Source organism: Balaenoptera borealis (assembly GCF_965194805.1).
Source record: "Balaenoptera borealis genome assembly, chromosome: 20".
Lineage (NCBI taxonomy): Eukaryota > Metazoa > Chordata > Mammalia > Artiodactyla > Balaenopteridae > Balaenoptera > Balaenoptera borealis.
In genome coordinates, this window is record NC_138879.1 from 38,630,514 (window position 1) to 38,643,639 (window position 13,126).

General features: G+C 36.2%; 1 protein-coding gene across 2 annotated transcripts in view; it reads left to right on the top strand.

The window, feature by feature from the left end:
- Positions 1 to 13,126, top strand: part of APPBP2 (amyloid beta precursor protein binding protein 2) — a 72,225-nt gene that overhangs the window by 49,089 nt on the left and 10,010 nt on the right. Inside the window, exons 5-10 of one of the 2 annotated variants that reach the window (XM_082372036.1) lie at positions 2,941 to 3,109; positions 6,876 to 6,965; positions 8,510 to 8,577; positions 8,658 to 8,763; positions 9,466 to 9,590; positions 12,585 to 12,670. In XM_082372036.1, the coding sequence (XP_082228162.1) occupies positions 2,941 to 3,109; positions 6,876 to 6,965; positions 8,510 to 8,577; positions 8,658 to 8,763; positions 9,466 to 9,590; positions 12,585 to 12,670 (644 nt within the window). The remainder of the gene's footprint in view (positions 1 to 2,940; positions 3,110 to 6,875; positions 6,966 to 8,509; positions 8,578 to 8,657; positions 8,764 to 9,465; positions 9,591 to 12,584; positions 12,671 to 13,126) is intronic. The other variant, XM_082372037.1, reaches the window with a different exon arrangement.

A 13,126-nucleotide genomic window follows, 5' to 3' on the forward strand; every position in this document is an offset into this window, starting at 1 on the left:
TTGTTTGTTTTGTTGATGTTGAGTTGTATGGGTTCTTTGTATATTTTGGATATTAACCCCTTACCAGATATATTGTTTGCAAGTATCCTCTCCCATTCAGTAGGTGGCCTTTTTGGGTTTTTGATAGTTTTCCTTGCTGTGCAAAAGCTTTGTAGTTTGATGTGGTCCCATTTGTCTACTCTTGATTTTGTTTCCCTTGCCTGAGGAGATATATCCAAAAAAAAAAAATTACTAAGACTGATGTCAGAGAGCTTACTACCTATGTTTTCTTCTAGAAGTTTTATGGTTTCAGGACTTAACACTTAAGCCTTTAATCCATTTTGAATTTATTTTTTATGGTATAAGCAAGTAGTCCAGTTTGATTCTTTTGCATGTAGCTGTCCAGTTTTCTCAACACCATTTATTGAAGAGGCTGTCTTTCCCCCATTGTATAGTGCCTCCGTTATTAGAATGAAGCTTCTTATGGTCATGGATTCTTTCTCTCCTGTTTGCCACTATATCCCTTGCACCTAGAGAAATAGAAATGACTGGCACATATAGGTGTTCAGTCAATACTTGACTATGAGAGTCTCTGAAAACTTTATCATCTGAAGTACATATTTCTTTTTACTATAATCTTTTACTAGATTTCACTTTTTTTTTCATAGTGACAGGAATCATTGCAGACTGCTTGGTCATTAGATCAGCAATTTGACTGTCAAGTGATATTGTCTCTTTATTCTGTATGAGTGTACTTACTTTAGCATGAAAAGTTGCCTGTATACAAAACATTTTTTCTACTTTTATATTTCTGCTTTAAAATATAAATCTAATCAACTCACCATTCTAGAGTTGCCTGATAATTATATATATTTCTTCTTTAAGTTGAAATTTTGTAATATGAAAGATACTCCATTCAGATTTTTTTGGGCCACACTGGGTCTTCGTTGTGGTGTGTAGATTCTTCTTCATTGCGGCGTGCGGGCTTCTCTGGTTGTGGCGCGTGGGCTCAGTAGTTGTGCGCAGGCTCTCTGGTTGTGGCGCTCGGGGTCCAGAGTGCTCGGGCTCAGTAGTTGTGGCGTGCGGGCTTAGTTACCCTGTGGCATGTGGGATCTTAGTTCCCCGACCAGGGATCGAACCCAGGTCCCCTGCATTGGAAGTCTGATTCTTAATCACTGGGCCACCAGGGAAGTCCCCAGAACTTTTTATTAACTTCAATACTGTATTGTTTTATGTGAGGGTTTTAGTCTTTTCTAAAAGCAGATAACTGTATTGTGAGTGTTGGGAGGATACACAGTGGCATTGTGTAATATCTGCCACCTTATTGAATAGTACTGATAATTTAAAATTACTCTCTTTTAGAATAGACTGGTGGCTGCCAAGGGGGGAGGGGAGTGGGAGAGGAATGGATTGGGAGTTTGGGATTAGCAGATGCAAACTGGTATATATAGAATGGATAAACAACAGGTCTTACTGTCTAGCACAGGGAACTATATTCAGTATCCTGTGATTAAACCATAATGGAAAAGAATATGAAAAAGAATGTATATATATATATATATATGTATAACAGAGTCACTTTGCTGTACAGCAGTAATTAACACAACATTGTAAATCAGCTGGACTTCAATTTTTAAAAAAGTAAATTAAAAGTACTCTCTTTTTTCTCACTGTACAACGGAATGATAGACATCAGAAGACTGTTAGAGTGTTTCTCATCTTGGGTCATTGATCTGTTAATATTTTTGGAATAGATATAAAAATTAGATTTTAAGTATCTGGGTTTTATTTAATACTCCTGAAGAATGCTTCCTAACCTCTTCATACTTGGTTTTCTTTTTTTAATACTTGGTTTTCTTTTAAATTACGTTTATATTTTGTTCCCTCTCAGGGCTGAGCATTTTCAGAAAATTGCCATGATATATGGACATAATGTTCAGCATAATATATGGCCATTATGTTTTAGCCAACATTATAATAGATACATAAATATATGTCCAGTCCTCACTGTGTTCTCCTGTCTTGTATGGTCTATACAGAGGTATAGTCTGTTGCTATCTTGACCTCATTCTGACCTAAAGCATTTTACTACTCTTACATATCACTAGATAGCATGGTTTTGGGGCTTCCCTGGTGGTCCAGTGGGTAAGATTCCACGCTCCCAGTTCGGGGGGTCTGGGTTCGATCCCTAGTTGGGGAACTAGATCCCACATGCATGCTGTAACTATGAGTTCGCATGGCACAACTAAGAGTCCACATGCCGCAACTAAAGATCCCACGTGCCACAACTAAGACCCAGTGCAGCCTAAATAAATAAATATTATAAAAAACAACAACAACAAACTAGATAGCATGGTTTTACAGATACTTTGTGTAAAGAATTCTGTATTTTTCCACCATAGAGGATAAAGGTTATAAAAGAAAGAACTGGCAGTACCACTATTTTCAGTGAACTTATCTTACTGGAAAGATAAGTAAAAACAACTTTTATGAAGCAACATAAAATGAGTGGTAACTGATCAAGGGTTGCACGAATATCCTAAAAAAAAGAATGGAAAGTAATGGTAGGTAATAGAATTTCATGTTGATTTTTATTGTCTTCATTGTTTTCCAAATTTTTTATAATGAAACTGCATTACTTTGGGATTTGGAACAAAAAGAATTAAGTGATAGATGTAGCACATGGTAAGTGCACAAATACACAAAATATTTAGAGAAGATAAGGAATCAAAGTTGGATGAGATAACCATAGGTAGCTTTCTGCAACGAGCATATACTTTCTTCTGTGCATTAGTCGGTCCCAGCTTCAGCCGGACGATTGTTTTCCAGTGCTGCCTCATTTCTTCTGTCTCGCGACCTTAACTCATTTGGGTGCTACATAGTGATCAGTAAGAGGTTATCAGTTCTACCATGCTGGAAATAGCTATCAGAAATAGAGTAATGTTATTTGTGCTTCTGCAGATTGCTTCATGTGCGAAATGGAAACTGCAAATATCATTTGGGTGAAGAAACATTTAAGTTAGCTCAGACATACATGGATAAACTCTCAAAACATGGCCAGCAAGCAAACAGAGCTGCGCTCTATGGAGAACTGTGTGCACTCCTGTTTGCAAAAAGTCACTATGATGAGGTGAGTGTTTTGAAGAACATTTCACTGTGACCAGTAAGTATCTATAAAACAAAAGATAAATCATATAATGTCACATTTGTTTTAATAGATCTCATTTTGACATATCAGGTTTACTTAAAGCAATATACATTTGTAATGGAATATTTTAAATTAGGCAAAAGGATTATTCTGTGAGATGAATTTTAAACATACATATACAGTTTAGAGCCTGTTTTTGTGTTTGTTTTTAATTTGACCAAATGTATCTCTGCCTAAATTATTTTGAGGGCATGCTCTGTTAAATGAACCTTTAATAGGTGCTTTTTTATTGGATGTGTAGCTCTGGGTGAACTCTCATAACTTGAAGGCATTCGTTTCAGTGGGAACCTAGATTTTATTTATACTTTATTGCATTGTTTTGCTTCTGTTTCTGCATTATGAGAAAGATAGCCTCATTCTTGGCTTTATACTGTTAAATTAAGGCTTTGGTGCTGATGAATACATAGTTGAGAAGTGAGCTGTGTAAGCGTAACTCCTTTATTTATGGAAGAATATCATAGTTACTTTATGCTCTCAGATAGCTGTCATCTAGCTTTCATATTTTAAAATTATCCCTATCTCAATTTTTACCCTGTAATATAAATACATGTATGTTCCATATTTAAAGGAACGTCACCATTAGAAGTGAAACTGGAGAATTCTAGAATAATTGTGAAGTGATGTTTATAATCCCAGTGCTAGGATCATCCTGCTTTTAATATCTAAGAGGTATCATCAAGGAATGCATTTGTTGAATCGTATGGTGAGAGTATAAGTTTTTTAAGGAACTGCCAAACTGTCTGTACCAGTATACATTCCCACCAGCAATGAATGCGAGCTCCTGTTGCTCCATATCCTTGCTAGCATTTGGTGTTGTCAGTGTTTTAGATTTTCGCCATTCTAATAGGCATGCCTCATTGTTTGCATTAACTATTTTTGAAAGCTTAACAATTCATTATAAGATGAGTAAGTTCTGAGGATCTAACGTACAGTGTGGTGACTGTAGTTAATACTGTATTGTGTATTTGAAACTTGCTAAGAGTAGGTCTTAAGTGTGCTCATCACACACAAAAAAGGCAACAGTGTGAGGTGATGGCTGTGTTAATTAGATTGTGACAGTCATTTCACAGTGTATATGTATATCAAGTCATCATGAACACCTTAAATATATATAGTTTTTATTTGTCAGTTATATGTCAATAAAGTTGGGGGGAAATTTTTTTAAGTCATTAAGTGTACGTGTTAAAATCTAAAATCCTTATCAGCATGCCTGCATTTTCTCAGGAGGTTTATGTAAGTTCTTCCGGTTATTTTTAATGCTGAATTCCTATGTCTGCTGAACTCGTTCTGTCGATGGATTATTTTGCCGCCCCTTTTATGCAGACTATTCCATAGCTTATTGACCCAGATATAGAATTTGGCCCCTTTCTATGATTTTCACATACCAAAAACAAAGAACCCCATTCACAGAGGGCCTTTGTGTGGATAGCCTTTACTAGAAATGAGAATGAAGTAAACAGCAACAGTTCAAGTATTAGAAATGCCTACCTTAAAAGTTCTTCTGGGAATTCCCTGGTGGTCCAGTGGTTAGGACTCAGTGCTTTCATTGCCGGGGCCCCAGGTTCAGTCCCTGATTGGGGAGCTAAGATCCCGCAAGCCGCATGGTATGCCCAAAAGAAAAAGAAAAATTCTTCAGGTGCCCCACCATCTGTTTATCTCTCTGCATATGTCCTCCTCATCTCGGCCATCTCTGTTTCCTCTCTCGTTGTTTCTTGTCATCCTCGTTTTTCACACTGCCCTGCATCCTTCTTTCTGTTCTATAAAGTGAGTCATATCTTGCCATTTTCTACTCGTGTACCCAGCTCCAGACCCACCTTAATATGTCCAGACTCACCGATGTATTCAGTGGAAGAAAAGTACCTTTTATTCACCAGTTTCCACTTTCTTTCTTTTTTTTTTTTAATATTTATTTTTATTTATTTACTTATTTTGGCTGCACTGCGTCTTCATTGCGGCACTCAGGATCCTTGTTGCGGCATGTTTAGTTGCGGCATGCGGGCTCATAGTTGCGGCATGCGGACTCTTAGTTGCCTCATGTGGGATCTAGTTCCCCATCCAGGGATTGAACCCAGGGCCCCTGCATTGGGAGGGCAGAGTCTTACCCACTGGACCACCAGGGAAGTCCCACCAGTTTCTACTTTCTTTACTAGGCAGTTACTATTTAATTGACAGTTATTTTCTTTCTGAACATTTGAACTGGGGTGTCATACTGTGTCTTATTCATGATCTTTGCAACTCGCACATTCATGAGGAATATTTAAGTCTATAGATGTTTCTTGGATAATCTTGATAGTTTATAAATTTGTCATTGTATCTACAGAAAAGTACACAAATCGTGAGGATATATCAATAGTTTGATGAAGTATCACCATATTCTGTTATTAGTCCATGTAGGCTAGGTTATGCTAAGGTAATATCAACCTCCAAACAGCACTGACTTGGAATAATAAAAGTTTATTTCTTGCTCATGCTACATCCCGTCTTGGGATCTCTGTGGCTCTGCTTAACATCACATCTGTACTTTGTTCAAAACCCTGTGTTGTGGAGCAGCTTCTATCTAGAACATTATCAGCCTTGAGCAGAGGCAGAAACATTATGGGGAAGGGATTACTGGTTCTTAGAGCTTTCTCCCAGAAATGCCACGTTTCACCTCTGCTTATATTTTAATTAATATTTTGGCTAAAGGAACTCACATAACCATTCTCATCTTTAATGTGGAAGGGAAGTTTATCTTTCCCCGAGGAGGGGCAGTAAATATTTTAAAAGCAGTATTAAAACTTACCACAGATTTTATATTCTTATTCTGGAACAAAATCAGCTTATTTAGTATCTTACAAACAAACCAGGTTTTTTGGCCTAAATCGCATATATTTCCTTTTTGCATCAAAATTGCTTCTGAATAGCTACATCTTTTAGGTGGAATGGAAGAGATGGAAGCTTACAGAGGAAAACAAATGTTTACTTTCTAATATTTTCAATTTGTTTTCCCCACATTTTTTGTGACCCCTTCATAATATTATTTTGTTTCTTTGAAGCAGTTCTTACTATCTAAAGTAATTTATTTTGCTTTTTTTCCCCACTAAGCACTAGGAGACGAAGGACATTTTCTGTTGTGCTCCCCAATAGATACCTATGTGCCAGCACATTGCCTAGTACTTAATCTCTCTGCACCTCGTTTTCCTATAATAATAGTACATATCTCAAAGGGGTGTTGTGTCAATTACATGTGTTAGTGCACATAAAGTGCTTAGAACAATAATTGGCACAAAGTAAGCACTCAACTAAACAAGCAATTAAGATACAAAATAATAAGTGTTACAGTAGGGGAAGGAAAGTACAGGAAACCTAGTCTAGGGCTGAAACCTGAAGGACAACTTAGGTGGTTTAAGGGGTTGGAGGGAGGAGGGGAATGTATTTTAAGGCAGAGGGGACGGTATGTGCAAAGGCTTCTGGGCCACAAAGAACATGCCTCTGATTTCCTGAATATGTGTCACATATCCAAAGAAAAATGTAACAAACTTACACTTTCAAGAAGACTCAGCCTCTGAGAGAAAATTTTAAGTGTAAATATTTTGTATGTGTTCTTATTCAAGTACTTGCAAGCTTGCAGGAAAAATTCATAATCATTTCATTAAATATTGTCAATTTGATATATCACAGGTTTTGCTCTTCTGTAAATATTTTTTAGGCATACAAATGGTGCATTGAGGCAATGAAGGAAATCACAACAGGCTTACCAGTCAAAGTCGTGGTGGATGTTTTAAGACAAGCTTCTAAGGTGAATATAATGTTGAAATTATTAAATGGATTATAGGATTTAGTAAACTTTAAATTTGTGTAAATTAACCTACTATTTAACAAATTAGGTATTGCATACTCATGGATAACAAAGTCTATTTTCTAAGTTTCTCTGCTCAGTTTTAGAAATCTGGCTTCTTTCTTAAACCTTTACAGCAACCTGAATTCCTTATGTCATGGTTGTTTGGGCTTTCGTCACTTTTCTCCTAAAAGATAGACTGGTAATAAATCTTTTAGTCACAGTATTGGCAGTGTCACAGTGTGATAGCTTTTTTTTTCTTGACTGGGTAGGCAATACTTACTTGATTTTTCCTCTAGTTTCTTCTTACTCTGTAAAAAAAAATGCATTAAGTCTTTGAAGCCATTTAGTAATATTTAAAAATTGCTGCTTTGGTACACTGAGGCTTTGAAGCATTGATGTACTTTTCAGATATACTCTTTCTACCCAGAGGTTTTTTAGTTTTGAATATTCCATTTTGGTTGGTTTTACTTACGGAAATTTCAATTAGAAGAATTACTCTAAAATTATAGATTTAGAAGAGTTGAAGATTTCTGCTAAATTTATGAAATAAGTCATTTTAGAGCAAGTAAACAGCATAAATATTCAGGTTATTATTAGAGCTAGAAGAGACATTAATATGTTTTTAATTAATTTAAAACATTGAATATACATTTAATATAAAGACAGCTTAATATATATGCAAGATTTACATTTCTGTATGCAAATAATATTTACAGTTAAAGACTACTGGCTTTCTCATGAATCAAAATATTTTAAGAAGCAATAGAAATACTTGGAATTCTGTGCATTTAAAAGTTATTAGGGCTTCCCTGGTGGCGCAGTGGTTGTGAGTCTGCCTGCCAATGCAGGGCACACGGGTTCGAGCCCTGGTCTGGGAAGATCCCACATGCCGCGGAGCGGCTGGGCCCGTGAGCCACAATTACTGAGCCTGCGCGTCTGGAGCCTGTGCTCCACAGCAAGAGAGGCCGCGGTAATGAGAGGCCCGCGCACCGCGATGAAGAGTGGTCCCCACTTGCCGCAACTGGAGAAAGCCCTCGCACAGAAACGAAGACCCAACACAGCCATAAATAAAATAAATAAATAAATAACTATTTTTTTTAAAAAAAGTTATTAGATGGAAAACTACAAAATAGTTGTAAGCCACTGTAGAACGGGGATATAAATAAGTACCTTAGACGGTGAACCCTCCCTGCCTCTGTTTTAATAATATGTAAGGATGGGAGTATACCAGCTCTTTAAGGTGACTTTGTTATAACAGGTTTGTTCTGGGTATGACTATCAAAATTTTAAGTTTTGTAATTTCCCAGGATATGTACAGATCTGTTTATAATGGAATTTTCAAATACTTGGAAGGAAAGAAATTACGAATAGAACCATTCTATTTATGTTTGAAGATGCTTTTTTCAACCATTATAGTTTGACTATATCAATATATAAGCCATACGTGTTTCAACACACTAACTGTTTCAGAGTTATTTAACAATTTTTCACTTTATCTTTAGGCTTGTGTTGTAAAACGTGAATTTAAGAAGGCAGAACAGTTAATTAAGCATGCAGTGTATTTGGCACGGTAGGTGATTGTTATTAAAAATACCATTTCAAATTGTTTATTTCTACTTTATATCCTAATAGTTTTGTATCTTTTTATAGGGATCATTTTGGATCCAAACACCCAAAATATTCTGATACACTGCTAGATTATGGGTTCTACTTACTCAATGTAGATAATATCTGTCAGTCTGTTGCAATTTATCAGGTATGTTAATAGTTACACTTTTTTTCTTTCAACCTAAATTGACTTGCTGACCTGTAATTTGTGATGTATAAACCACTATCTAAAAATAACTCTTTCTGAGCCCTTCCTCATATATGGTACTCCATTATTTTACTAAATAATACCTAGAAGGCTTAAAACTTTATGTTTTAGGAATTAAAGAGAATCATCCAGGAAAAAAGTTCGGGGGTTGTGGGTCAGTATTTAAGAGTAGTTTTCCATTTTTCATTTACCGAGATGATGGCTTGTCTTTGTTGTTGATTTAGCACAAATCATTATAGCTGCCTTTGCAGTAGCAAGGAGGCTTGATAGCAATTATTTTAGGCCTTATCTCAGTCAGTCTCAGGAAAGTGATGTGTTATGCCATCGCTCTGGACAAGGTATCCTTGATTTTATAGTTTACTTCTGAAGAGGACATAGAGAAAAACACTAATATAATTCCTAAGACTTGTGAATGATTTTTATTATTAAGCCATTGCCTTTTAAGTCAGACTTACTCTTTAGAAAATCAGGCTGCAGGTGAATTTTATGTTCTGTTGTGATTTAAATACAGCAGGACCTTTTTCAAAACTGATGGGATTGAATATATAGAATATATATTTAAATTACTAGGATGCTTAATTTAACTGGGTAGTGTCTTTTAAGGATTCACAGTATTACCAGTTATTCTCATGACTCTTTCAGGCAGCCCTTGACATTCGGCAGTCAGTGTTTGGTGGCAAAAATATCCATGTAGCAACAGCTCATGAAGACTTGGCTTATTCTTCTTATGTTCACCAGTATAGCTCTGGGAAATTTGACAATGCACTGTAAGTTCCTCTTTCCTTTTCAGTGAGGGATGGGTTGCTATATTTTGTTTTGTTTTTTCCTAATACAATACTTTTCAGTGTATCTTATGGATTAAATTTGTCCTCCTGGAACTTTAACAGGATACCTGAAATGTTCTTGAAGTCATTTAAAATCATATCAATTTATAAGCCATTTGTTTAGATCTTATGTGGTTTAATGTTGAGACATATATCTCCATATAGAATATGACTTATTTTTTAAGTTGTCTCCTTCAGTAATTTTTCTTTGACTAATACAGTAGTATCTGGTTAAATGACAGACTTAACATAAAAACTTGCTCATAACATGCAGAAGTACTGAATAATGTAACAATCATCTTTTTAAATGCATAACTGAGCTTGTAAGAGAGAAATGAAATCCCCAAGGGCCAGTAATGGACTAAAATCCAAAAAGGGTAGGCATGAACTACAGTATGAGTGTTCTGGGGTGGAAAGGCTTAGAAGGCTTAGAAGTTTCTGTAACCTTGGTTGAACAGCAATCCTGGGTTTAAGAGACAAGGCATTTAGCCCATAGGAAGCTGTGGCTTAGAAGTGAAACCCTCACATGAAGCCAAGATCAAGGCTACACCCTTGGAGAAAGAGTAGACTAGGGAAAAAAACTGCCCACTGGCAAGAGAGGTGACATGGAAATTTCTCCAACTTAAGTTGGGCCCTCAGTTGAAAAAAAAAGGAGCCTCATAGGGGAATTTATAATTTATAGATGTCTACGTTGTGTTTGGGCATCATGCATGCAGGAACCCCCAAACTGAGGAAAACATTAAGAAGCACTTTGGGACTGCTAGTTCTCCTGGGATACTTTTCAGGAGAAAATGCAAAACTCTTGGAAATAATTAACCTTCCGTCCAAGCCATACAGACTTCCCATAGATCTAGCTGTACCTGAGATGAACTCATCATAAAAAATATTTAAATAAGGGAACATTTCCCCCATGGGTTAGTCAGCAGACATAATTATCAAGATTAGAACACTAGGGGCTTCCCTGGTGGCGCAGTGGTTGAGAATCTGCCTGCCAATGCAGGGGACATGGGTTCGAGCCCTGGTCTGGGAAGATCCCACATGCCGCGGAGCAACTAGGCCCGTGAGCCACAACTACTGAGCCTGCGCGTCTGGAGCTTGTGCTCTGCAACAAGAGAGGCCATGACAGTGAGAGGCCCGCGCACCGAGATGAATTGAAGAGTGGCTCCCGCTTGCCGCAACTGGAGAAAGCCCTCGCACAGAAACGAAGACCCAACACAGCCATAAATAAATAAATAAATAAATAAAAAAAAAAAAAAAAAAAGATTAGAACACTAAAAGTATCAGTTAACAGAACTTTATGGCTGATACTATAAAGTAAGGTTTCTTAAATGTTTAAAGATATAAAATGGGATGACAAACTATGGCCTGAAGGCAAAATAAAGGTTTATTGGAACATAGCAATGCTCATGCACTCATGTATTGTCTATGGTTCCTTTTATGCTATAACAGCAGAGTTGAGTAGTTGGGACAGAGTGTAGCCACATAATCTGAGATATTTACTATATGGCCCTTTACAGAAAAAAATGTGCTGATGCTGATATAAAAGAAGGAATCAATAATATTTTGGAGGGAAAATGAAGAAAAAAAGGCAGATTTAAAAATAAAACAACTGAGGGAACTATACTCAGTATTTTGTAATAACCTATAAGGGAAAAAGAATCTGAAAAAAAATAGATATATATGTATGTATAACTGAATCACTTGGCCATACACCTGAAACTAACACAACATTGTAAATCAACTATACTTCAATTAAAAAAATAAAAATAAAACAACTGATACATGCTACAGCATGAATGAACCTTTAAAACGTTGTGCTAAGTGAAAGCAGCCAGTTAGAAAGGACCACATATTGTATAATTTCATTTATATGAAATATCTAGATTTCATTTATATGAAATATCTAGAACATGTAGAAACAGAAAGTAAGTTGGTGGTTGCCTAGGGCTGGTGGAGTTGGAGGAAAACGAATTGACTCCTAAAGGGCACAAGGTTTCTTTCTGAGGTCATGAAAATATTCTGAAATTAATTGTGATGGGTACATAACTCTGTAATATACTAAAAACCTTCAATTGTACACTTTAAATGGGTGAATTGTGTTGGTATGAATTATCTTAATAAGCACTTTTATTATAAAAATACATTATAATAGCTGGAATTGGAAAATAGTCATTGACATTAAAACTCAGTAGACAAGTTAAACAGCAGATTAGACACAACTAAAGAGACAGTGAATTGGAAGATAGATCTGAGAAAATTAATGATTACCTGGAAGATGGGAATAGAAGGCGTGGAGTTGTTTGAGAGGAACTGACAGATAAAATAGACAAACAGCTTGCCTTCTGTTTGACGAGATGGGCCATGAACAAATAACCAAACATGTCAGGTGAGAATACATGCTATGAAGAAGAATAAAGTAAGCTAAGAGTTTAAAGAATGATGGTAGATTTTTTAGGGTCTTTTGTATAGGCTGGTCTGGAAAGAGTTCAGTGAGGGTAAGCCATGTGGATATTCAGGGGACAGCCATTACAGAGAGACAGTAAAGCGAGTGCAGGAGTCATAGGTGAGCACGTGCTTTACATGTTCAGAAAACTGCAATTCCTGTGTGCCTGGAAGGAAAAGAGGGGATTGTTTCTGAGAATGGTAGGAGATGAGGTCAGAGAGGTAGCCCAGTGAAAGATCATATTATATTGAGCCTTATAGGCTGTGATAGCAACTTCACAGTTGATTCTGAGGGAGATGGGAATCCACTGGATGTTTAAAAGTTCAGTCTACAAAAGATTGGAACTTTAAAACAAACAAAAAACTGGTCCTTTTCCACAGATAGTTTTAGAAATTCTCTCAGTATTATATTATAAATTGTGATTTTTTAAAATGCTTAAATTATTTGTAACTTAAAAGAAAAGAAATGCCAGAGTATATCTATCTGTATTGCAGATTTCATGCAGAAAGAGCTATTGGTATCATTACCCACATCCTACCTGAAGATCATCTTCTTTTGGCTTCTTCAAAGAGGGTGAAAGGTACCCTTTGTAGTCTAGTCTCCTATATATATATATATATATATATATTTTTTTTTTTTTTTAAGATTTCTTTTGCTGTCAATTATAATAGATGTCTACTCTCTGATACTTTAAAATCGATGGTATATGGTATAAAATACGGGTATTTGTTTATTTCCTCAGGATTAGACTGCATATTACTAAAATAGCCAATTCACTGATTTAAAGTATTTGCCTAGAACTCTAAGAATTTACAGTGGTTCATAATGAAAGGTTGTTCACTCCTCTCATATAACATTGTTAATAGGCCAGAATACATTTCTTTTGCCTCTCTCTTTACCTTTTCCTACCTTCTTTCCTCTCTTTCCTTTCACTCATTCATTCATTCATTCATTCCTTTGTTTTGTGGAGAGGATGGAAGAATGACAAATTATTACTGTGCAGTGACATGGGTAGGAAACTGAAGATGGGTTTTTC